Source organism: Idiotropiscis lumnitzeri, chromosome 1 (genome assembly GCF_059441095.1).
Source record: "Idiotropiscis lumnitzeri isolate Australia: NSW breed Sydney's pygmy pipehorse chromosome 1, RoL_Ilum_1.0, whole genome shotgun sequence".
Classification (NCBI taxonomy): domain Eukaryota; kingdom Metazoa; phylum Chordata; class Actinopteri; order Syngnathiformes; family Syngnathidae; genus Idiotropiscis; species Idiotropiscis lumnitzeri.
Window position 1 is genome coordinate 13,957,158 of NC_142391.1, and position 24,300 is coordinate 13,981,457.

Here is a 24,300-nt window from a genome sequence, read left to right on the forward strand (position 1 = left end):
GGGTCGTGGGTGAGATAGAGCCTATCCCAGCTGACTTTGGCAGAGAGGCGGATACGCATCGGATGCTTTACGTGCCAATCATTGCATTTCATATGTCTAGTTTATATTTAAAAAAAAAAAAAAAAAAAAGGTCACCGAAAGTTTATATCTACTTATCGACCAATCTCGTTTTGGACTGTATTTAGATTCACCTTGTGGTTTTACTGTTGTTGAATCATGCCATAAATTACTGTATGCCTCAGCAAATTTTAAATGTAGTAATAATAATATACATTGGTAACAGTAAAAACAAAGGAATGTATGATATTAACAGAAATTATGAGACGGACTAATCCAATCCAGCGTTGATTGATGATTTGATTCAGTTTGCTTGTGAATGTTCTTTTCTCATGGTCTATAAATAAAGCTTCCCCACTGAGTCTTGAGAGTGACGCACCCCTTTATTGCGAATGGTGATGTTGCGTCATAGCACTCAGTCCCTCTCTCACCGATCGACCCCGCTCCCCCCACCTCACGTTCCTCTAGCTTCTCCCGTGATTGATTCTCAGTCAGGGTCAAGGAGACGAGGAGGCCTGGCTCACGCTCACGGGGCCTGGGGCCTCTCACAGGGTGACCTGGAATGGCTGCAGTGGGAGGAGGCGGGGTTTGGTAGGCCTCACTATCCAGGCCAAGGAGCTTTTTTTTTTTTTCGGCCCATGTCAGCTGCAGCTGCTCCAGTGACCTCTATGTTGAGGTGTGCAAAGGTGGCAAGGTTGGGTGTTGCTGGAGTGTGTGCAAGTGGTCACAAGGTTGAGAGACAAGGTCACCATCATGATGGTAGCGAAAACGAACTAAAGAACATAAACTAGAATTAAAAAAACAATATAGTGAAAAATAAAACTAGAGTTTCATGAAACTACATTTTATGTATACATAATCGAACGAAAATCAATTCTAGGGAAATGATGCCTCATTTGGATTTTTTGCCAATTACTTAAATACATCAGCTATTAAAGTTGATCTTAAATGGATTTATTTTGTTATTACTGCACAGAAATTGATCGGAAGAAGGAAGGCCCGTCAAACAGTCGTCTGGGAGTTGTACTTCCTTTTTTTGTGTATCACCTGAAGTCATCTAGCGGCAGCCAATAAAAAGGCTTCACCAGAGAACATTGCTTCTAGATGATGAGCCGCACTTGCGGGAAGCTGTCATATTTGTAACTCAACTCAGAATGCAAGCCGACGCTACATAATTGGTGCTATCCTTTTTCATAGAAGAATAAAGTTTCTAGTGAGTTTTAACTACGCAATACTTGCTGTGATTTTTGTTTGAATATTGCGCACAAGAAAATCACGAAATAAAAATAAAAGTAACATTCAAGCTCATCAAAAGTAAACCACGCCATTTAACGTAACTGTTCGGAAAACGATTTCAAGCACACTAAATTTAAAGCGGAAACCTCTAAACAATAAAAATGGACTAGAATGCAAAATCCGGAGTTATATATAACCCCGAGACTGACTTGAGGCAAAAATGGGACAGGATGACGGACACAATTGAATCATCGCCATGACTTCAAAGACCAAAAGCCATAGTTGGTACCTTGTTGACGATGGAAACAAAATAAACTGAACGGTACATGCACGAAAGATGATAGTATGAAAATGTATACGAATTCATTCCAAGTACAATTTCTAGCTGAATTGTCGGTGCCGCCGCCCACGTGTGTCACGCTGAGCCTGATAATGAAATCAATTTGGATAAAATAGTTTCAGGTGACTTTTAATGAGTATCTAATATCCGCCCCAGGTAAGGTCAGGATATCTGTTTATTTGTGTGCCTGTGTGTGTGTGTGTGTGTGTGTGTGTGTGTGGGTTTTTTTTTTTTTTTTTCCTAAAGTGATGGATCACCCGCCGGAAAAATATGGATAGTTCCACCCTGGAGGACTGGGCAGTGCTCCAAAACAAACTGCCTGGATGTAAATCCTCGTTTTTAGTGGGGAGCCTCTTTAACTACACTGTGTGTGACCTAGTTTGACAAATCTGTTGTTTATAGGTGCAATGCATTTGCTATTTATTGATTATTTGATGAAAGACGTTTTCATTGAAATCCTTTACTCGTTTTTTTTTTTTTTTTTAGGCATGCTAAAGAAAAGCAAAGGCTGAATAACAAAGATGGAGAAGCACTATTGTGTTGCGGCCTTAGATAACACATTCATAATTCACAGTGCTCCCACTCCCCCAATGGCCAGCCTCAGGAGCTCGTTAAGCTTTGCCTTACAGGGTTGACTAATGGATGGCAGAGAATGCCCCCTCAGGACCCTTTAGCATCATTTGTGTTGGTCTGCTCACTTAGTATTCACTTATGTATTTTCACCCTACTCTGAGCACAATATCATGAATAACCATGGCTAATTCATAAACACACTTGGCAATACAGGACGTGGCTCATAATTATTCAACCTGTAGAAACACACTTCCCCTCAAATACAATTCCATTAGCAAAGATGGCGATTCCCTGGAATGGGAATGGAATCGAGCCGACATGTTTAGTTGCAGTACTCGAGACTTGAGGCATCAAAAGGGCAGCACTTGAACTCCAAAAACATGCTTACTGTTTTCGGGACAGTTGGTGTTAAAGCGCTTAGTCAACATCAATTCTCAACAAATCGGTTTTTGGTTTTCTTATTAGTATTTTGTTTATGTTACACTCTGCTGGCATTGGGGCCAACTTTGGTTCCGTGAGGTCAGTGGTTCTGAAACTTTTTTCAGTGATGTATTCCCTGTGAAATGTTTTTTTCTATCCAAGTACCCCTCAACTCTCTGTTCAAGTGGTTCACAGCTAACGAGAGGTGACAAGTTGGGTCGAACCATTCCAGGTTGGGGGGGAATTTGGGTTTTTAAAATAATTATATTGAATAACCTACTGAGCATAAAATTTGTTTCATGCCCTTATATTTTAATTTGATTATTAGGATTATTGCAGTTTTGTTTTTATTTAAAATCTTGCGTACCCCCTGGAGATCCTTCAAGTCCCCCTAGGGGCACGAGAACCCCCATTTGAGAACCACTGCTCTAGATCAAGGTCACCAACATGGGGCCTGCGGTCAGCAGGTACCTGCTAAAGGACCAGATGAGTAACCCGCGGACTTGTTAAAAAAAAAAAAAAAAAAAATAGCACCCCAGTGGTTGGACATTGTGATTTCTTATGGATGCCGTCGAAGATTATTGAAAGCGTAAACACTTGCGGATATTTATGTTATAATTTAGTGTGTTTGTGGAAGTACATGGGGCAGGAGTGTTCTCAAACAAAGCAAATTTCGAAAGTAGTTTGAAACAAGATTCAAAGTAACGAACTCAAGTATAAGACTCAACATGACTTGACTTGCTGACAAGACGACCGACAGCAGACGGCAAACAAAAACAATGAACCAACTCGGACAGAAGACCTGAACTAGAAGAAAACAAGACTTAGTGGCCACCTGATGTCAAGTCAACGCCAATAAGACAATTGAATGATTTTGATGTTTGACGGTCAAATGTGGCACACATCTACCATATACGCAAGTTGTGATTATTTGAATCTTTCATTTGGTTTCGTAAGAGCCACCCTCCATGGGGTTCCGGGGGCCGAGGAGCACATTCCTCTCGTTCCTTCATGGCCGCTCAATGAAATGGTTCCCAGTGCCGAAGCGGGCGGAATGCCTCAGGCCGAGTCCGCGTCGGTAATAGGCACCATGAAAACAAACCGCCAGTATCCATCGTAGTGAAAACATTGCCAGTAAGTCTTCAAGTCTGCTTTGGTATAAAATTGTGCACGATTCTATTTTCATGTGACCGATCCAACTGGAATACATTAAGCCTTAGCAAACAGCATCTTTGAAGGAGATTTGACTGGCAAATTTGAGGTCTCTGCTCTCGCTCTGTTTCCTCCACACAGGTTGCTTTTATTTGTTTTCATTTTCTAATGGGTTGTCACAGGCATGTCAGATGGATCTCGTTTTGTCATTGAGTTCCCCCCCCCCCGCCCCCCTCTCCCTTCTCTTCCTCCTATTTTTGTCTCCAGCTCTCATTCAGCAAAGGAAAAGGGCTCTGGTGACCCTTCGACCCCAATCTCACTTGAGACAGATGAAGCAGCCGCTCCCCCCCACCCCCCCGTCTCCCCTCCACGCTCCTCCTCCTCCCTTCTCTTAATGACGTCTTTGTGATGGCCGTGACGAACCGTGCGATCTGCAACTTTTCCCTCGTGCCTGCGGGGAGGGGGCTGGGGGATGGTGTATTATGAGCATGCGCGTGTCTGTGGTGTAAATATTGGTGTCAAACGCAGAGGGCATCGCTCTCACAGCAGAGAGAGCAATTATGTGCATTGCGCCAAACACAAAAGCATACGGCTTGTCTGCATTACGGCAGCCTCTTATCTGACTTCTCGCTCGCTCTCATTCGAACCTCCTCATTGGCGAGCGTGTTTATCTGGGAGCCTCCGCCCACCTCCTCCATGGCTGCCGTCTCCTGCTCTCTCCTTGGATAAGACCATCCTCATATTCTATGCAGGCATATCGAGCTAAAGGAGGGCTCCGGCTAGCTCCCTGTGGACTGGAGCTTCTCACTGTTATTTTTTCCGGCACTTTTTCCTAACAAGGCATGTGTGCTGAGATGCACAATGTGACTGTGTTGCAACGGGTAATTCATTGACTCTTGGAACATCACCGTGAGCACAGACGAGGCTCGCTCACTCGATGCGTTTAATAATCCGGCAACAGTCGCTTAAAAATAGTCTCTTTCCGAATAGAAGCCGGGCAGGGAAGAGTTAACGTACGGCGCTCCTCTGCTCTCTGCTTGATGACATCAGTATTGTCTCTGCATCCATGAAATTAATTTTTCTAATCTTAGTCAGCAGGAGCGGGGGAATTTGCACACATTAATATGGAACCCGATCTCGTCGCCCACTGCTCCCGTCTCTCTCGCTTTCTCGCTTCCTCCCCCATCTTTTCTCTCGCCCTTGTTCCTATTTTATTCTGTTTTCTGAACCACTAGGCCCAAACGTAAAAAAAAGTGTTTTCAAGCCTCAAATGTGCAGCTTTGTTCTGCGGGCGGAGGCATCGCAAGGCCCGCTGTGTAATAGGAATCGGAGAGTGCTTTGCTGCATGGTATAAATAAATAACATAAAAGACAAGAGTGATTGTCCCAGCAGACCAACCGGCGCTGACTGCAGCATGTTGATTCTCCAGAAAGAGACACGCGCTGCACACAGCGCCGAGGATCCGTAGACAATAATTATCCTTATTTGTTTCTACTCACAAATTCACACGGCTAAAAGGTTTCATTACCCCTGGAAAAAAAAAAAAAAGCCAGGCTGTATTTGCTCCAAGAGAAAAAGAGATAATCAATAAATGGGATTTGATGCGTCATTTTTAGGTGGCTTCTAAAGCTATTTGAAAACGATGTGCCCTGCAAGCGCTCGTCATGTTGTTAAAGTATAAATCCAAGTACATTAAGCTTAAAAAAAAAAAAACAACAACTTCCTGTAACGATTGTAACACTCAATGTGAAATGGTTTTATGGAGTTGTCCAAGAGGAAAAGCATACTTGTTCCACACAGTGTTAAACTGCCAGGTACTAGAAGGAAACATAATAGCCCAATGAATTGCTCTTTGGAGGATTAAACCATTTCTGAAGTAGCCGTTGCTCAATAAAGCAGCTTGTGGCCCGTAAAGAACATTATGAAGGTTACAGGAAGACCACCGCACCGATGCAAACATATGGAACCGCCATTGGAAACACTCCAGTTTTGTCACTGGAAATGAGATTTTTAGCTCAGCGTTTCCCCGAGAAGGTCCATCTTCGACGTTTTCATGGAAATAAATATTCTCATTAACGAATGAAAGAAGCACTTTGAGTTCGACATTAGGTTGGCTTACTTGATGGTTACCTTTTAGTGTTTTTTTTTTTTTTTCATTTTTAGCCGTGCAATTTTTTTTGTTTGATTATAGAATTATCAACGCCTATTATTGTATCATTTTGTGAATGTACGCAGTACATTTTACTTTAAAAAAAGCATTATTTGGTCCCAGTAAACAAACCATTCAGCAAATTTTATGCAAAATATTTTACTCTCAAATTCTACTTTTATTTTTTACTTTTATTTTACCATTGTCAATTCCTAATTAGTGTGGAAGACCAACTGCTCCGAATGGAATAGAACATCATCTGTTCAGTGGAAACGGTATATCTGTTGTCGGTACGATTCCTGTTTTTCTTCTGGTTTTGCGTTTCGTAACTGCACTGCTGCGGTTAGACTGAACACGAGTTGGGCGTTTCTGACCGTGTGATTCCTCGTCAATATAGCGGGAATACATGTAAGACGGCTGGTGGTCATGAATGTGAAGATTTCGCCGCGTGGCGTGACGACAGCCAATCGGCAACGAGAATGTACTTACTTTGTCGACCGCAGCAGCAGTACGTGGCACAAACGGGCACACAGTTTGGTGAAATAAAAATAATGTAGGGCAATAGCGTTGAGGTGTGGGGGGGCTGAGCTAACTTCCAATACAATCCTGTTGATGGGCTAATATAAAATTAACATCAAATTTTGGGAATAACAGCCCTCCAAGATTTATAATTTATTTTCTGCTTGTTCTTTCAATTTATATTTGTATTTAAGCATTGGTAGCTGTGTAAATACTCGTTTTGAAATGAGTAAATAATCTTCTTTTAGTCCTGATTACAATACCAAGCAACGTAATTGTGTGTTACTTTTCCCATAATCGCTGTTGGAACGCTCTGGAGGGATGTGCGGTCGATGTGATGGCTCACAGAACAGAAGTAAGGGGATGTGTGGTGTGAAGCGTCTTTTTTTTTATGCCTGGTGTAATAATAAAACATGAATTCAAAGTAATATGAAACCGAAGCGTTGACCAATATTGTTTTTATGTCTTGCTTCATCCCAGCGTGACTCCTAATCAACATAGCCGAGCCTTTTGTGTCTTTCTGCATAACAACTCGCTTGATTAAAGCATGAAGGAGTGAAATCAGTTTTTTCTAAAATGAAACTATTTTCGAATGAACTCAAAAAAGCAATTTAGCAGGTTTCACCCCGTAGTAATTTCACCATGTTCTGTGTAATGGCTTTGTTTTGCAAAGAAAAAAAAAAAAGCTCCTGAGATATTGGGAATGCAAGCGAGAGAGCACTTCATAAATTGAATTTTAAATTTAGCAGTTGAAATTCTATTGCCCCCACCTCTCCCCTTCCATTGATAGCATGCCGAGATGAAGCAAACAGAAAACCCCTTTTTCTTTTTGTCTGCTTCCCCCCTGGCGCAAACATGATTTTCTTCATGTCATATTCATATTTCCCCCCCCAAGTACACTCATTTCTCTAAGGGGAAGAAAAAGGAACGTTTCAATTTGTCAAGAAATGTTTCTTTTGCTTTGAGGGAATCGGTGGGCATATCTCAAGGAAGCCTTCAGTGGACTGAAATCTCATTTAGTGGAACTTGTCGTGAGGGCAGATATGAGGCTGTGTTTGGGGAGGAGGAGAGTTAACTGGCTGTGTTGATAATGTCACATGTGGAAGATGGACTGATGTGTCTGCTTGCACGATGTAATTTCACTGCAGCCGCTTTTATTTGACAAATCCTCACTCGTATGTGTGGGCATATTTGCGTTTAATCGAGCATCCACTTCTCCGGTCCCAAAACCCAGAAGTTATTTTCTGATTCCAGTGCATTTTTAAGTGTTGCAATTCACTTTTTTTTTTTTTTTGCAAGGCAATGTTAGTGTGTGTATACACTTGGCAGCTCTGTGAGGGGATTTACTTGAGTTGGCTCAGTAGTTGTTAGGAGTGGAGGAGCTCTTGAGATGTTGCTGGTGAACTGAGTGCTGTTTGGGGCTTGGTGAGTGCCACTATAGCTTAGCGGGCGAGTGTATTTTTGGGTGCATGCAGTTTTAGGGGTGCATATTACTCAATGGCATTGCAATGTACTGTACTGCTAACAATGTTCTTAAAAAGGGTTATTTGTCCTCATGAAATTGCAACACATGACAGATACATTCGCATACACAGGAGACATATTCAGGGACTCATTTTGTAATGTCATTTTTTTAACTCTATTTTAGTCCTCAATGGAGTTTTTCTTCTTACTGTGAATTTATTTATGTTTTTGTATCATACAAGAAGCTACAAATTAGACATATTAGATTTCACCCAACACACACACACGCACTTTTTATTCTGGAATGCTCATACTTTTAACATACTCCCTTATGTGTAATTCTGCCAACTGCTTTTAGATATCTGATATCAGCTTTTTTGTCTGTTAAATATCACAGATGAGCCGCAGCAATTTGGCTTGCAGAATATAATAAAATGGGAATGTAAGAAGTGTAATAAAATGTGTATTACTGAAGATAATTATTGTTTTTCATTGGCACTGTCATTGTATTGATGCAGTGAATTTTGCTGAGGTCTTGTCGTATTTGTCACATACTTTAGAGGTATTTTTCCTGCAGCTCTTGGATGAATCTGTAATTCTATTTCTTCTACCCCATTTATAGCCACGTGATGGAGTCAGAATATGAGACAGTCTTTTCTGGAGGATCTTAACTAACCTGGAAATGGTTAAATGCCGGTTAAATGTAAGCAGTAATTGTAAAATTGTCGCGATCCAATGATTAATCAATTAATCGATGACTAATTGATTATAAATTAATTGTTAATTGTTGATAATCGATTAATCATTTAGGTAACTTTTTTTTATTTAAAATAGTAAAATACTCAGGTTCTCAGCAGTAAATATTATCAGAATTATGAAGTATTCCATAAATGTGTACTGATTGTTTTTGTGTTGAAGCAAAATCAAACAATTGCTTTTAATTTGGAAAACAATGATTGACGATTTATGACAATATTATGGACCGATGCAGTGAGTGAATCATCAATCAATTAGTTTTTATACTGCTAATTTGAAATCATATCCTGTTTTTTTTTTCTTTAAAAGGATGTGAATTTAAACATGTATTAATCTGAAGCATCGATTGACAAAATAATCGACGCTTAATTGATTATTAAATGGTAATGGGAAATAGCAGCCCTCGAAAACCAGCTAGAGCCCGTGTAACAACATCGTGCAAAACAGCCTCCTCTGTTTTCCTGTTAGACTTCTGAAATTGTGCTCGTGTTGACCTTTGCAAGATAATCCTCGCTCGCATGAGGCCTCAAACACCTCCATGCTGCGAAACAACTTTCAGACCCCCTTGTGTTCTCTCCTCACGCCCTTTCTGGCTGTCTTGCACCATCTCTCTCACTACCCAAACAGCCTTTCGCGCACACTTTTCCTTCTCGCTCTGTGAAATAGCCCAAACTACTCCAAACACATGCCTCAGCAGACAAAACCACTTTAAAAGCCAGACCGCCGAATGGTCTGCACGTAACCTGCTGAATAAAGTGCTTCCATCCCCTGACATGTCTTCTTGATATTAGCCTGGCAATATGAGGCAGTGGCAATTTCTTCTCCACACTCGACGAGGTGATATTGAGCTGGGGAGGAGGGAGTTGGCCGGGTTGGTGGTGGGGGTGTGTGTGTGCGTGTGTGCGTGTGTGTGTTATGCTCAGTGGAGACGAGAGAAGTGAAAGTGTGTGTAAGGAACAGTAGGAACAAAATGTCATAAATCACACATGATCCTGCACAGTGAGACAAAAGGGTGAAAGCCTGAGAGGAGAAAGGCAGCGCTGGGAAGTCGGGCATTAGCTACCCGGCCGACACACAAACACGTCGCTACAGGTGACGGATTAGCCTGGACTGATCCCGAATTTTCCAGTGTCTCACCAAGACCCCCTCAAATCCCACCGTTAAAAAGACATTGGAATACTCACTGTGAAATGAATTGATGACACATTCTCTTGCAGGTGCTCTTTGGATCGCTGCTACTTTAACTACATGACTGCCCTGAATTCCCTCCAGGGATTCCAACTCAAATTGCTTTGTCACTTAAAGCTGGTCCCTTCTTTTATAATTCATAACAGTTGAATGACTATTTTGTGCTGCTTTGCTGTAAGCAACAACAAGTGAGGTGGCGGTGTTGTCAAGTGATTATTGGCCCTGTTGGTCTGCGGTTGTGGCGAAAAAGCCTATAAAGTTTTTTTCATTGCTATTGTTCCTTGTTGCTTTAAACCACTTTTACCGCCATTAAAACCTTTTCAGGCATTGTAATAAAGATGTGTGATAATTAAATCATTTTACTTTGGCCCTCCTCCAGCGAAGTTGCCTCCCTAAAGCCATGCAATAAACATCTTTGCTAAGTAATTCCATTTGTAGTTCATTCATGACCTGCAGACATCCATTTAAGGCGTCCAATCTGCATGTAATTATAACATAAATCAATTGTTGATGTGGTTTAGAGGGTGTGCACTTAATTGACTTATGTCAAAGGCTGCAGCGTGCAAGATGATGGTTGAATTAATTTCATAATATACAATAACAATCACAATTTGCACTCTTTAATACTCTGGTGGCTTAAATGTTTCATTTCTCCCCCACAGGTCTCCTCCATGGACTTCATGGCGATGAAGCGCTCGCAACTTTACGGTATGGCCAATAATCCGTACTCGGGCCCGCAGCAGCCAGGGGGCGGGCCTTACCCTCCTAGCCAGCCGTATACGTCGCCTCCCTCGCACCGTTATCCAATGAGCATGCCGGGAAGAGGGCAAATGGGCATGAGCAGCATGCAGTATCCTCAACAGCAGGTATGTTCACAATGCAAATGTGGATTGCTGTGTACGGCAATGAAAATGCATGATTAGTCTCCGCAGACAGTTTTTACAAAAGATGCTGCAATAGTCAGTTACTTAGCTAAACCACCATCTGCTTAAACTAATACCACACAATTATGCTTTGCTATTGAGAATAACATGTAAACATCCACAGGAAATGCATTTTTCCAAAGTTATAAAATATTCACGTTTGTTTCTATTTCATCCACTAAAATATAACTTATCGTATTTGTGGAAAATAAGGTGGACTTAAAATTCTTTAATTTTCTCAAAAATCGACAATGAGCCTTATAATTGTGTGCTCCGTGGAATGGCTGTGGAATGAAGTTTGACTTATTTATTATTTTGTTTGTTTCCTTTAATGTGCAGTAATGCATTTTATAACCCAAATTTCCCCAAATAAACCTGTTTCTTGAGACGGCGCCTTATAAGACAGTACACCTTATAGTCAGAAAAATATGGTAAATTAAAGGTTTACTTTTCAGAAAAATCATTTTAGATGACTCAAATACGATTAATCGTAATTAGTTTGTTACTAAGATAATTAATTTTCTTTATTTTTTGTTTCGCATAATACCGCTGAAATACAAATTTTGAACGAATATATACATTTCACATGGGGTGTTTTGGCCAACAAAGAGCAGGATGGTATTGTGACCTTTATTCCAAGCTAAGAAAAAATGCATACATGAATGTACGTCACTATAGGCCCTTATTTGATTCACACCTACTATATGCCCTCATTCAGACACGGAATCCGCATTAACATGTCACAACATGAAAGTACAACATGCGAAGCGACGAGTGTGAAAAGATAGATTTATGTTTGCGGTGCTAAAGCTGTCTAATAACAGTCGTTTGTGGTCGTTGTGGTTTTATGAAATGCTTCACCGTCAAACAAGTATTTTTTTCTTGCTCCTGGAAATAACATCAATGTGACATCCATGGTTGTCATCGGGCAGACACAATATATTTTTTTTTCCCTTGAAGGTTTTATGGGTTCAATTTGAGACAAGGTCTAAATTACCAAGCAGTGTGTATCGCAGTCCATGCCGGTGTCACTTCTGCTCATCACTCGCTTTCTTTCGACACTCACTGCTTGGGGTGAGGTGCTGCTCGGTGGAGAGGGTATACGTTTGTCCTTTATCTTTGTTCTATTCACTGTTTCATTTCGTATTTTGTTTTATGTGCCGCTCGCTTTTTATCAACAAGCGTTTGTGTTTCCGTGTGGATTACTGTCCCCATCGTTAACATGGAGGTAGCTCTGCTCGGTTAAGAAAAAAATATGAATCACCATTATTTTGGTAGTGATTAAAATCATGATTATTTAAATGATTTTTTCTACAAAACAAGAAAAGATTTAAACATGTAAAACATATTATGGCAAATAAAATTCTTTGAGAGCGTTGCTGCGTACAGTGTTTCAACGATTGGAAATTGGGTTGTGCATGGTTTTTCTTGCTTTGGTTTATCATGAAGTTGTATTGTATAACATCATCGTAAACCAAACAATATTTCTCAAAACAAATGAAAATTAGAATTGCTAATCATTTTTTGTACGATCGTGCCAATTTTGCAATCGTGGAGTGTAATAATCTAAATGGCAATTGAATTTCGATGAATTGCGCAACCCTACATGGAGGCATCACGTACAGCACAACCTTTGTGTTTGCGACAATAGCACGCTTATGTCTGCTTTATTGAATCACAAGTAAATCTTATTTTGGACGCAGATGTACTGTTTGTGAACATTTGATTGAACATGCGCTTACTATTTGTTGCATTGTGTGATACAGTCGGTGTGCAGAATGAAGTCGCGCTTCATATTGTACTGGCTTCCGTGTGTGTGCTCATGAGCAAGTGTGTGTTTGTAAAAGAGCGCGAGACAGACTGAGAAGTGCACGGTGTCCTATGCTGCCGCTGCCTGCTATTTACTGTGACAGCTCGGTCGGTTCCGTTGGACTTGGACAGCTCACACTGTGGCGAGTGAGCTTCTAAATATAGCGAGACCAGCGAGAGAGAGAGAGAGAGCAAGAGGAAAACACATTAACGTGCCGATTTCTTGCATTTTGAATAAAAATTAAGTAGATGCACATATCATCGATACTGTATTAGACAATGGACTTTCTGAAAAAAAATGTTTTTTTTTTTTGTTTTTTTTTTAAATAGCAGAAGGAATATGGCGATTTTGAAGTGTGAAGAGGTATCACAAGCCAATCTGCAAGAGATTCCTGAATTGCAGCGCTATGATTGGCGCATTGAATTTATTTATTTATTGATTTATTTTTTAATATATATGAGGATGAGTGTCATATAGTTAAATATAAAAATAGGAATATAGCTAATTCAAATTTCCCCAACAATATCAATTTGAAATAACATTTTTATATAAAATACCAATCTAAGGCACATTTAGCCACAATAAATCTTAAATAAATTTTCTGTGTTTACATGTGTGAAATAGCACTATAGGTTCACCAGACAGAGATTACTAATTACCGTATATGATTATTTATGAATTGGTGTTATGATACTACATTCATCTGCAATCTGTTGCATTAATCTAAAGGAATATTTTTTTGCCAGCTTGTATCTATATTTTATGCACTGTGCATGTTTTGCACATTTTTCCCCGCTGCTTTTTTTCAATGCACACGTCGAAAGTTACTTTTTGGGAAAAACTGGTTCCCAGTAATTTGATTCATAGGAATCGTTTGCTTGCCTTTGATTGTTTTACAAATTCCTCTTACGTTGAAAAGGAAAATGCATAAATATCATTTCAATCTATATATATTTTTATTATTAACGCATTACATTACATCCGTGTGGGGCCGTATAGACTTTGTGTGACCGAACTGATATTTGGAGAAGATAATCACTATGGCAAAATTGGGAATAATTAAAGATTTTTGCTTAGCTTTGATTTTAGGTTAAAAAAACAACAAACACTTTATCTGGTTTGATGTTAACTGAACATTTAAAGTAAATAAATTTAAAGGTTCTGGTGATATCTTCTGATATCGGCCGTGAGTTTGGGAAAAAAGAAAAACAATGCGCAAAATGATAATAATCGGTCCCGCTGACAGTCGGTCTATTCCGTATAAATACCTGTAGTCGCATGTGTAATGTGACACAAAGGAATCGAGTAAAAGTAGTCTTCTAAATACATTTACTCAAGTAAAAAGTATGATGCATTAAAACTGCTCTGATAAGTACAATTAATCAAAAAAGTGTTTTGTGTAAATGTAACAAAGTAAATATGTCATTCCCCACCTCTGATTAACAGCACGACCAACTCACTGAATATGCTAATTAGATGTCCTCACACTCCCAAACGGATCTGTATGCAAAGTTGAGGAGAGCTTTTACAGAATGAAAGCCATACAGTTGTGAGCCTGCGGGGGAGAAGAGGCAATGCCGTAAAATACAGTCCAAAATACATCCGTTGCACTATTCGGTGTTAGCTCCTCGAGCGTATTACATAGGGGAGGCTGAGCACCAGCATAGCAATCGCAGCATAGCGCTATGGAACGTAATTAGTTCAAATAGAATTAGTTGTTCACTCTGGCTATAGCCATGGGAACTGTGCTTCTAAAGTTTCTAATTATCTGCTACCGGCTTTAAACGCAGCACCACCGCCGCATTGACTGCATTACTGCAGCTGCTAGAATCTAGCTCCCAGTAATGAGTTTGGAGGAGGTTTAATTCCACACGCTCACATGAGAGTAATGAGCTTCACCTACAGAAACAAGGTCAGAGGTCATGTCTGAAAGAAATGGCGTCGTATCGATCGGCGACATGACTTTTAATTTCAACGTTGTAAGGATGCAGAAAGCGTGTGCGTCACAGCAGCTGTGCGAGGACCCTCATAGCGACCGTATCTTGTCGTCACACGCCGCAACGGCGGTTCAAGATGTCAGCCTCGCTATCTTGACTGCGGCTGTATTGGCAACACAATCCCCCATGATGCATTGCGCCTCAGGGCTAAGACCCCAGCTTGTCACAGCCAAACATGCTGCGATGTTGCCAGGCAACCTGTCACAGATATGCGTCTACCTCTGTGGGCGTGCGTGTGTGTGTGTGTGTGTCGGGGTTTAGCGGATGGACGAAAGGTCCTCTGCTTTTCATTATGATTAAAGCCAGCTAAAATTAAGCCTCACTTTTTATAAATAACTGCACAACATCAAGTGAAGGGGGGGAGGTAAAAGTGTAAGTTGGTTAATCCTTCGTCTCCCTCACATCAGTAACTGTGTGCATACGGCGCAAAGAATTTCGTTTGATCACAATAACTGGAAAGGTGTCTTTTTGAAATTGTTCATTTATTCATAATACTGTTGGTGTAGGCACACTAATGTTCAAGTTGACTGAACAAATAGTTCACTTAAAACATTGCATAGCTTAATTTTTGTGTATAATTTCCTACTACAGTATACATGTGTCGCACATGTTAAGGTATAAAGAAAAGCAAGAGGCGGGCTTCAGTAGGGCTTTACCGACTCAATCCACCTAATCATGTTGCAATTATAGAAAGTATAAAAAGGAAATATGACAGCAGGCAACTGTGCCACTTAAAAAAAAAAAAAAAAAAATAGATCATACTCACCAGAGAAGCCGATTTATTAAAAGCATTAATGTGTGGAGATTGCTACACGTGTTTTGCTCGTTGAACATGTTCTGACCGGCCATTCAGAGGATGAAAAATGAAAATGCTGATGTCATTAGAACGAGAGACAACCTGCTAGTCTTGCTTGGATGAAACTGAAATCTGATTGCTAAGTTATTTATGTAACATTGGCCTCCACTGATGATTCCGAAGGCCGTGGGCGGATTAGATTGACATGGCAACACACAGAGGCTGAACTCTGATTGGACAAAAATCTAACATCCGCCGACAGTACAGGAAATAACTCGGCAGCGAAAATGTTACAGAGAGGAGACAATAGATTGTTGATAATTTATTTATATATATTCATTTATTTCACTGAAGGAATATTAGAATTTATGTCGTAAAATGTAGGTCAGTCCTTCTGATGGTAATTAGGTCAGTGGAAAGGCTTTCTTGGCCAATGAAAGAAAGATCTTAATATGTAGAACTTCCCAGCTTGAATGATTTTCATCTGGGCAAACAATGACAATAGAAAAGAAAATCTGTATCGTAGACAGTCTGCTCCCACCATAAAACCTTCAATAACCGTGCAGGCAATTTCTTGAATGGCAATAGCGCTAAAAAAAATAAATAAATAAATATTTAAAAAAATAAAAAAAAATAGACAAATGTAAAAGGTTAACCAGTGAAACAAAACCTCATCGTCAACTTTGATGGTGACTGTGGATAAAAGTATTACTGCTTTAAATGTTGGAGTTTATAGTGCCCAATTTGCAATTTCCTCTTGCCGGTGTCATGTGACTTGTTAATAACAATGCCTCAGAAAAGATACAATAAAATGTCTTTTTTTAAATATGAGGGGCATATTTATTTTTGAGAGCTATATGTCTAGATCATGATTGTCAAATAAATCTCAATATTATTAAAGAATTTGAAATTTTGTATTTAACAAGAAACCTGAAGTCAACACCCATTATATGCATTCGCGGTCCACAAAAAAAAAAAAAAAAAGAATCATCAAGTGAGCCTGATCTGGACCCCAGGCCTTGAATTTGTCACCTGTGGTCTCGAGGTCTCTCAATGATACAATACTTGCTTGTAGAGAGTGCGCATATATTCACAAGATCGGACACGCATTCACATCCATGCTCTGACTCATCCCTTAACTTTGCAGCTCGCTAACAATTGGCTAAACCTCTCGTGGGTTGTTTGGCTTAATCCTGTAATAAGAGGCAAGCATAGACAAAGATCTTAGTGATGATGGCTCAGGAAAAGAAAACGGCCTCTAGCTAATAAGCCAAGCGAGGTTGTGTCCTGTACGTCCTGCTGTCAATGCATCCATATGACAGCGTTAGCGACGTGTGGATCCATACGAAAGTACCGTCTTTATGTGCGTCTGAAAGATTTTCCCAAAAATATTGAATTTAGATTTTTCAGACTGTGTGTTTGAGAACAAACCTCCAGCCTTTTTGACTTTATTTTATTTCACATTTGAACCAATTTAAGCATTCTGTGTGTGCGATTTGTGAGAGACGCCTCATAAATAATACGTACTTACCAAAATGGAAGAAGTGAAACACAAGACAAAAGTGGAAGAACGAGGGGAGCGTCTTTGGAATGAATGACATGCCACATGAGAAAAGCGTCTATGTGGAAAGTGTTAAAAAAAAAAAAAAGAGGCCAATTTCAAGCATAATTTCCTGTGATGTCAAAGTTGGCAGACGTAGAGGAAAAGGAATTTGAAGGAAACATTAGTGTTTGATGTGAAACGAGTGGAGGGTGGATGGAGTGGGTGAAAGATAAAATACAAACAAATATCCTGGCCAATGACGACAGGAGGAGCGTGTGAGTTCATGTGTGAATGAATAAAAGTGAATATGTCCAAAAGTCTTGTACAACTAATCACCAGTGTTCGCTGTTTGTTCACAATTCACTTTCCAGAAAGAAGCCAATATGTTCACCTTCATTTTAGTTTTCTTTGTCATGTGGAACTGATGCATGGTTATTGTTACCATCAACACCTTTTGTTTCCGCCTTACTAGCATCTTTCCTGATTAAACGTGAATAATATTGGTGAACTTGTGATCTCAGAAATAGGCTTTCACGCTAATGCTGTTGTGCGTTAGTGGGATGTTTTTTTTTTTTTCCCGAGCAATATTTTCCAAGCTTATATCAAGTAAGATTGTGTTCGTAGCTGTCCTGTCCTGCTAAAAGCAATTGGGTCCATATTTGCCTGCTATTAGGGGATGCAATGATACGACTGTGATTTATTAGCTTATTCATAAATATAATATAATTAGTATTTGATTGAGTTTTTTTTTTTCTGAAATGAAACGGAGAAAAAACGACAGGTCATTATTTTTGAAAGGTGACAGTATGTGAATTTTTTCCCTTTGTGTTTTCAGAGATGGGCAATTCATCCCAGGGAAGGAACAGTCCAACCGTCCTAGACGCCTGTTCTGGGGGCGGAGGATGTAGGATGACAAATTAATAAATAAATAAATAAATAATGGACAAAGCAAGGGTGGAAATAGGTTTTCGTCAGTGCCTTTAATAGCCACTAACTGAGTCGAGTATCGCGCGTATTGAATTCAAATATTTGCACTTGAAGCGGCCATCTCGAAATACTGTTGCGTGTACTGGTCCTGTAACCGACAGTTTGAGAGAGAGTTCGAGCGTGAGAGAGAAAAGAGACCTCGGCGGCTGTGTGAAGAAGCAATTGAGAGCCAAAGAAATGCATCTCAAGTTGCGTTTAATTTTTTAATTTAAGCAGAGGGATGAAGTGCAATAAATACAGACATTGCAACCCCAATCCGAGCTCATCTGTGCATTTGCTTCGTGTGACAACAATCGTCTAAGAATAGTTCCAGTATGCTCTCCAACTATATTATTTTTTTTTTGTTTGGGGGGGTACAAAGCATCTCCAGTGTTTAGAATATAGTTAATACCCCATTTAATAACGTGGAGACCCGTGGCTATTTGTCCGAAGCGGCTAAGGTATATACAAATCTATTTTATGGCTAAATTTCGCCCTTGTGGCTTTTAATCAGGTGTGTTTTGTAGTCCGGAAATTACGGTAAGTGGATGTGAATAGGAAATTAGCCAGTTAATTAGCTTGAAATAATCTTTATGTATGAATTAGAAAACCTCTGCCATTGTCTCTCCCATGCACAAAGTTTTCTTTTTTTTTTTTTTTATGCCGGGGCGGGCGGTCAAAATGTATAGACACAAGTGCTTTAAAAGGATGAAGATGAATATGGACAGTGGACGATTTTTTTTTTTATGAATAAGGATGGAGGGACGATGATAGCATGGTGCCCAGGTTGCGGACGGAGTGTCCATCTATATGTGTTTTGAAGCACTTTTAGGAATTATTACGACTGAGACTTTTATAATAACGTTGGATATTTTAAAAGACCAAAAGGACTTTATTTTTTGTCATGACTGACGCATGACGGGGACATTACAAGCGTAAACCTTGTATTATTGTATTTATTGGGCTGGCATCTTCGTGAAAACGTCTCATAAATATTAAATATAAAATATTGATGTATGAGAACGTATTTGTATATTGGATCCAGCAGCATACACAACACGTGCCTTAATTAAATTCAGTATTGTGTCTTTCATTGCCAGTTTCAATTTTTATCATGAAATGAACGGAACAATTAACTTTCTGTTGCTGTCTTCTGACAGTACCTCTTATATGAAATGATTGTTTGGGTTGTATTGTTGCCCCTATCAACATACATATTTGGCAAACATCTAAAACGTTGACGGACTATCATGATTGAGCTGCTCGATTTGATTAATCTAGCATATATACAACTGTAGAAAATGAAATGTAGAAAAGAATATTTTTTTTAATTGTATTTTTATTAATCTGTCCCAGAGCCAAACTTTTAAGATGTTCTTTTAAGATTCTATATTGTTACACATCATATATAGGCCTGCATTACGGATTGAGTTATATTTGTCGAATTTACAGCAATCCATCTAATGCAATCCGTATTTCGAATGTGTGCTCATTATGTCCGATAATATTGTATTGAATCTGAACATGGAAGTTGTTCAAGTTCACATCAAAGATGGCATTAAAATACAGCTTGTAAAATTCTGCCCTGTCCAAACATCATACTGTGGAATATCGACTTGAGCGAGAGATGGGTAATTTACGACATTGATTGCGCCCGGTAACGGGGGGTCTCTCACCAATGGAGGGGGGGGGGTAGTGCAAGGGCCACTTGGAAGCACTTAGGGGCCCCCGGGTGCTGGGGTTGTCTCGGGGGTTAATGCAGCCTTCGCTGCAGCCTCTTTCCAATGACTGGGAAGCCCCAATAAATCAGCCCGACTGCCGGGAAGACTGGAGGGGGTCGAAGCGATGAAGATACAAAGGGGAGCACTCCAGCTTCTCTGTGCCCCTCCCTTTTTGAAAGGCTCTTGAAATATTGAATGCTTGCTGTTCAAAGTACCCATCTCATCCACGCGGTCACACACTTGTGCCCATACTATTTCCTCGAGAACTCAGACCTGCACTTCTTGCCGACACGCGGGAGCCTGGGCTTTCTCCCTCCACAATTACAGAACACATTAGGGGTGGCGGCGAGGGGGCGGGGTGTAAAGGTGGTTTTGGAAAAGGACGGAGGAAAAGGCTGAAAGAGGAGAGGACAGCAATTTGAAAAAGGCTGATTAATTAAAGGTTCCTCTCTGGCTGTGGAATAGATGAAGTTTCAGAATCAATTAATTAGCGAGCTAGCCTACGCACATCAATGGCTCTAATAGCCCGCTCTCATTTGTAACTTTTATTACCCCTCGACTGTGGAGTGGCTCTCAGCCAATCGCGCATAAAGTTGAGCCGATGCTGCATGACCATTAAGTGAAAAATGAGGGTGAAAATCCCTCCCATTTTACTCAGTTTAAGTGATTTTTTTTTAGTTCAACAAAGCAGCCACGAGGGATTTGCTTTATGTTCTCGTATACTGTACACTTGCTGCTCCTTTTTTTTTGTGATGTGTTTATGTTGTAAGACACTAGTGAGTGTGTCTTCCTGAAAGTTGATCTGGGTTTAAATGAAGTCTGGGGCCATCAAATATTCGAGTATCCTGCAAAACATTCTATTGAATAATTCAGTATTTGCATAATATATAGTGTTGCTTGGTTAAATAACAATTATGACTACACAAGAGAAAATGAGACATTTCACTGAATAAATGATCGTTTTTTTTCCCTTTTTTTTTTATTAATATAATCAACAGTTTTTCTGAATTTAAATTGCGTATAGCAGCAAACTATATGTTCTTATCCTGAAACGATAAAAAAAAATCTTCAAGAATTTTAGATTTTTAATTGAGGTAACTTAAATTTTTTTTTTTAGGACTCCTTCAGCTGTAGTTGAAATCAGAGTACAGACTCCTCTCAGTGGTATTTGCATGCTTGCTGTGCGCATGTTAGAAGTTTAAGTGAATGTGAGTGAGTCTGTTTTTATTTTTTTATTTTTGCAGTTTATTGTCCCATGTGCGAAAGAGGGAACAGATTTGCATCTGCGTGTTTTTTAATTTTTTTTTGGGGGGCCCGCAAGTCTGTCATTTATGTTTCGTCATGCTTCCTATAAATTTTGGATTAAGGAATTCTAAAATGTGGACCTTCCTTTTCCTATCACACCTTATATGACTGTCGTGCAGACCCTAAAAGTCAAAGTCCAAACGCAGTAGTCTATTGTTAAAACAAACAGGTAATGTTACTGATATTGTACATACTTATACTACATTAATATACTTACGGCTCTAAATAAGCGTGTTCGTCTTGCAGTTTGTGAGTCATAATTTGCATTTCACATATTGAACATTGAAAAGAAATTCTGTGAACAGCCGTCATGTAATATTTGTAACACGAACCACATTCTCTGGCAAAAACGCCCACTACATTAATTTTCCCTTGGTCGTACGTGGCTTCTCGACAGTGTTATTAATTTAATATACCTTACAAACATAACGTTAGCCCTGCACAGGAATATTACTTTGGACTACCATTAAATCTGTGGTTTATTCATCACCATGGTGACAAGTACAGTATGCACTAACTTATGTTCATAAGTCGGGAATCTAAAAAAGAAATAATTAATCATTTTGCGTAAAATTTGCGAAAACAGGCACATAACTGTTGGACAACACGCCAACTGCAGACAAGGCGTTCCTCATAACCCATTGGGGAAAAGATCCCTGATGCAGTGAGAATGTTTTTGCACAATTGAAACATATTATATGTGATGCATAAATGAAGTGACAATAGTCATTGTGTGGTGGAATTCGCAATAGTACTTGCAACTCTTGGCTGCCTTCGTCATCAATGCACGAGCCACGAATGATCTTGCTTTTGGCTGGCTCAGACCTAGACATTTGGGTACCAAATCAAATTTTTTAATTTATTTTTGACAGACGCTGAGTTATTAATTTAGTTGAGTTTATTTTTTTTTTGTGTAATGATCCGACATCTTAAATTGGCCTACCACCTTCCCACATGCTTGCCACCTAAGATTTGGCGGCGATGATTGCTGACTTAATAGTGACATGTTTAGCCGCACTAGCTAGCCAGCCAAGCTTGTTGGGAGCTAGCTGGTGCAAAGTAAATAGCACCCAGCTTCCGTCAACTTCAAACTACTCACGTGTAGGCGACGTGAACGAGACAAACCCAGCGAAGATTTTTGGGATCGCCTCAGTGGCGGCAAATTTAAGTCTGTGATTCTCAGTTTTGCTATTCATTGTGTATTGATGAAGGGTGAAATTTGACTAGCAAATTGTCATACGTAACAAGAAGTAAGTGGGGTCTATTTTTTTTTTTTTTAAGACAAACTTCTCTTCTCTGTTATGTCTTGGATTAGTTGCGTGAGCTGCAAACTCCATCATGCTCACCCAGGCAGGTGAGTTGAAGTTAGGATTTAATACAATTTAGTGTTGAATACAGACAAGCGGTGTAAAACATCACAAACTGCATGTTTCTGAGAGCTGCATGCTCGCTGCTCCCTGTCTTCTGCGCTCTATATATGTCTATTGATAAGATAAAAGAGCAGGGAGATGAAAGTAGAGCCAGAAGGAGGGAGCGTGAAAAATAAAGGGGAAGAAAGTCGGTGCCTTGCGAGGGGATTAGCCCATTTTTTTTTTTTTTTTTACCTCAATGTGAATTCATCTGACTTTTCATCCAGACTGTCTAAAATATTATTACACAAGTCAAGTCTGCCAGAGCTGAGAGGTGAAAACGCATCACCAAAACAGATCTGAGATGAGATTGAGAACTTCAATCGGCATCGTACAGATGATACGCCATTTCCGCGGCTCTGCATCCCTTACGGACATCCAGTTAACGCTGGATTAGAATAAAAAAGGATCTCAAGAAAAGAGTTGATTAATTCCTGTGTTTAAACCTGAAAGTTCACAGTTGACCTAAGTGTGAATACCCAAAGCTCTTTTTTTTATTTAAAAGGAGGAGTTTCCAAGATTAGAATGTAGCCTCACGTCTCAAATGATGCCCTCCCACCATGACTTTCCGACCAAACCTGTTCTCCTCAGTCCACGAGCGCGATTGTCCAACATGGCCATCTGTAATGACAACTAAATACGAAGATGCGTATAGTTGTATAGTTGAATAGCCACAGAGAGCGCTGTCCAACTTCAACAAAATAGCAGTGCTAGCAATACTAAATTAGCATTAGCACTGTATACTCGCTAATGTTAGCCACAAAAGCAGTATTGGGAACACAATTCCTTTGCAATAGACAGAGATAATTTAACTGTAAATGTTATCAATTTGCTGTTTTTTTTAGGGAGTATAGAAATCAAAACGAGGTGATAAACTTTGTGCCCACTTTCTGGTTATTTTTATTTGCCTGTGGTGGCTTCTTAAAAGTCCAATTTGAGGTACCTGATGGGGCAAGAGAGTGATTTTTTTTTTTCTTTTCTCTCATCAGTTTACTAAGGAACTTAGGTCAGGTTTATGTTGAGAGCTTAATCAAATGTGGGAAAAAATAGGGTTTTATGTTTTAAAAATGCAAACATTCCCCTTAATTTACATATTTGAATTTAAAGGGGAAAAGAAGAAAATCCGAATGGATGAATGGAATATTGAAGTTTTGAATGCATAAGAGTTGTTTTTGGTGCCTCTTACTTTGAATCAGTGAAAGTATCAACTTTGTGTACTTTGTAGGTTGTCGCTTAACTACCAAATACTTACATTACTTTTTGGCACAGATCTGCCTCATCCAAAATGGCAGACACGCTGATATTTTGGAACAACGGGCCATAGTCTATGAGGTGTCAGGGTAGGTTTATGCCCAGAACGGCTTGAGTTTTGCAAAAAAGCAAATAGTATAACAAATGTGAACTTTTGATTGTTGCGGTTATTTTTATGAAAAGCACGCCAGCATTCGAAGATTAATTTCACTGTTGAAAACAGTCCATCGAAAATAACCCAACGCTGAAGAATTTATTTATCCAGTGCATGTATTTTCATGTAGACCTTATCTTTGTCGCGTTGGCCAACAAACAAAACAAACCAAAGCAAGAAAACTCTGTAACTCATGGAGACAGCAGTTCATGTTTGTCTACTGCAGAGCAAACATAGCCCAACATGGATGTTTTTCTTCTTTTTTTTCTGCGAATATTCTGATATATTTTAAATCAGAAATCCAACATGTTTACTTCCAAATACAAGTATTTATCCCTTCTTCTTCAATATCATTCACTGCAGGCAAAGTTGGCAAATAGCGCATCAATGTCAAATTTGAGGCTCAAGGACACTTTATACAATTCCTTTGCCCAACCGAACTGCTTTACTGATAGAGGACTCGCAAACAGGCTAATGCTGCGAAGATGAGAAGTGGTGCTGCTGATCCTTTCAAAGTTGTCAGTGTCTGTACTGACCCCAAGCCACTTGACAGTTGAATGTGTCAGCATCG

The 24,300-nt window shown here is 39.7% G+C and overlaps 1 protein-coding gene across 3 annotated transcripts in view; it reads left to right on the top strand.

Annotated features, from left to right (window-relative positions):
* The window catches only part of arid1b (AT-rich interaction domain 1B), a 168,699-nt gene that overhangs the window by 19,874 nt on the left and 124,525 nt on the right, over window positions 1-24,300 (top strand). For all 3 annotated transcript variants that reach the window (XM_088318875.1, XM_088318884.1, XM_088318893.1), the window contains exon 2: window positions 10,517-10,720. In XM_088318875.1, coding sequence (XP_088175001.1) covers window positions 10,517-10,720 — 204 coding nt within the window. The remainder of the gene's footprint in view (window positions 1-10,516; window positions 10,721-24,300) is intronic.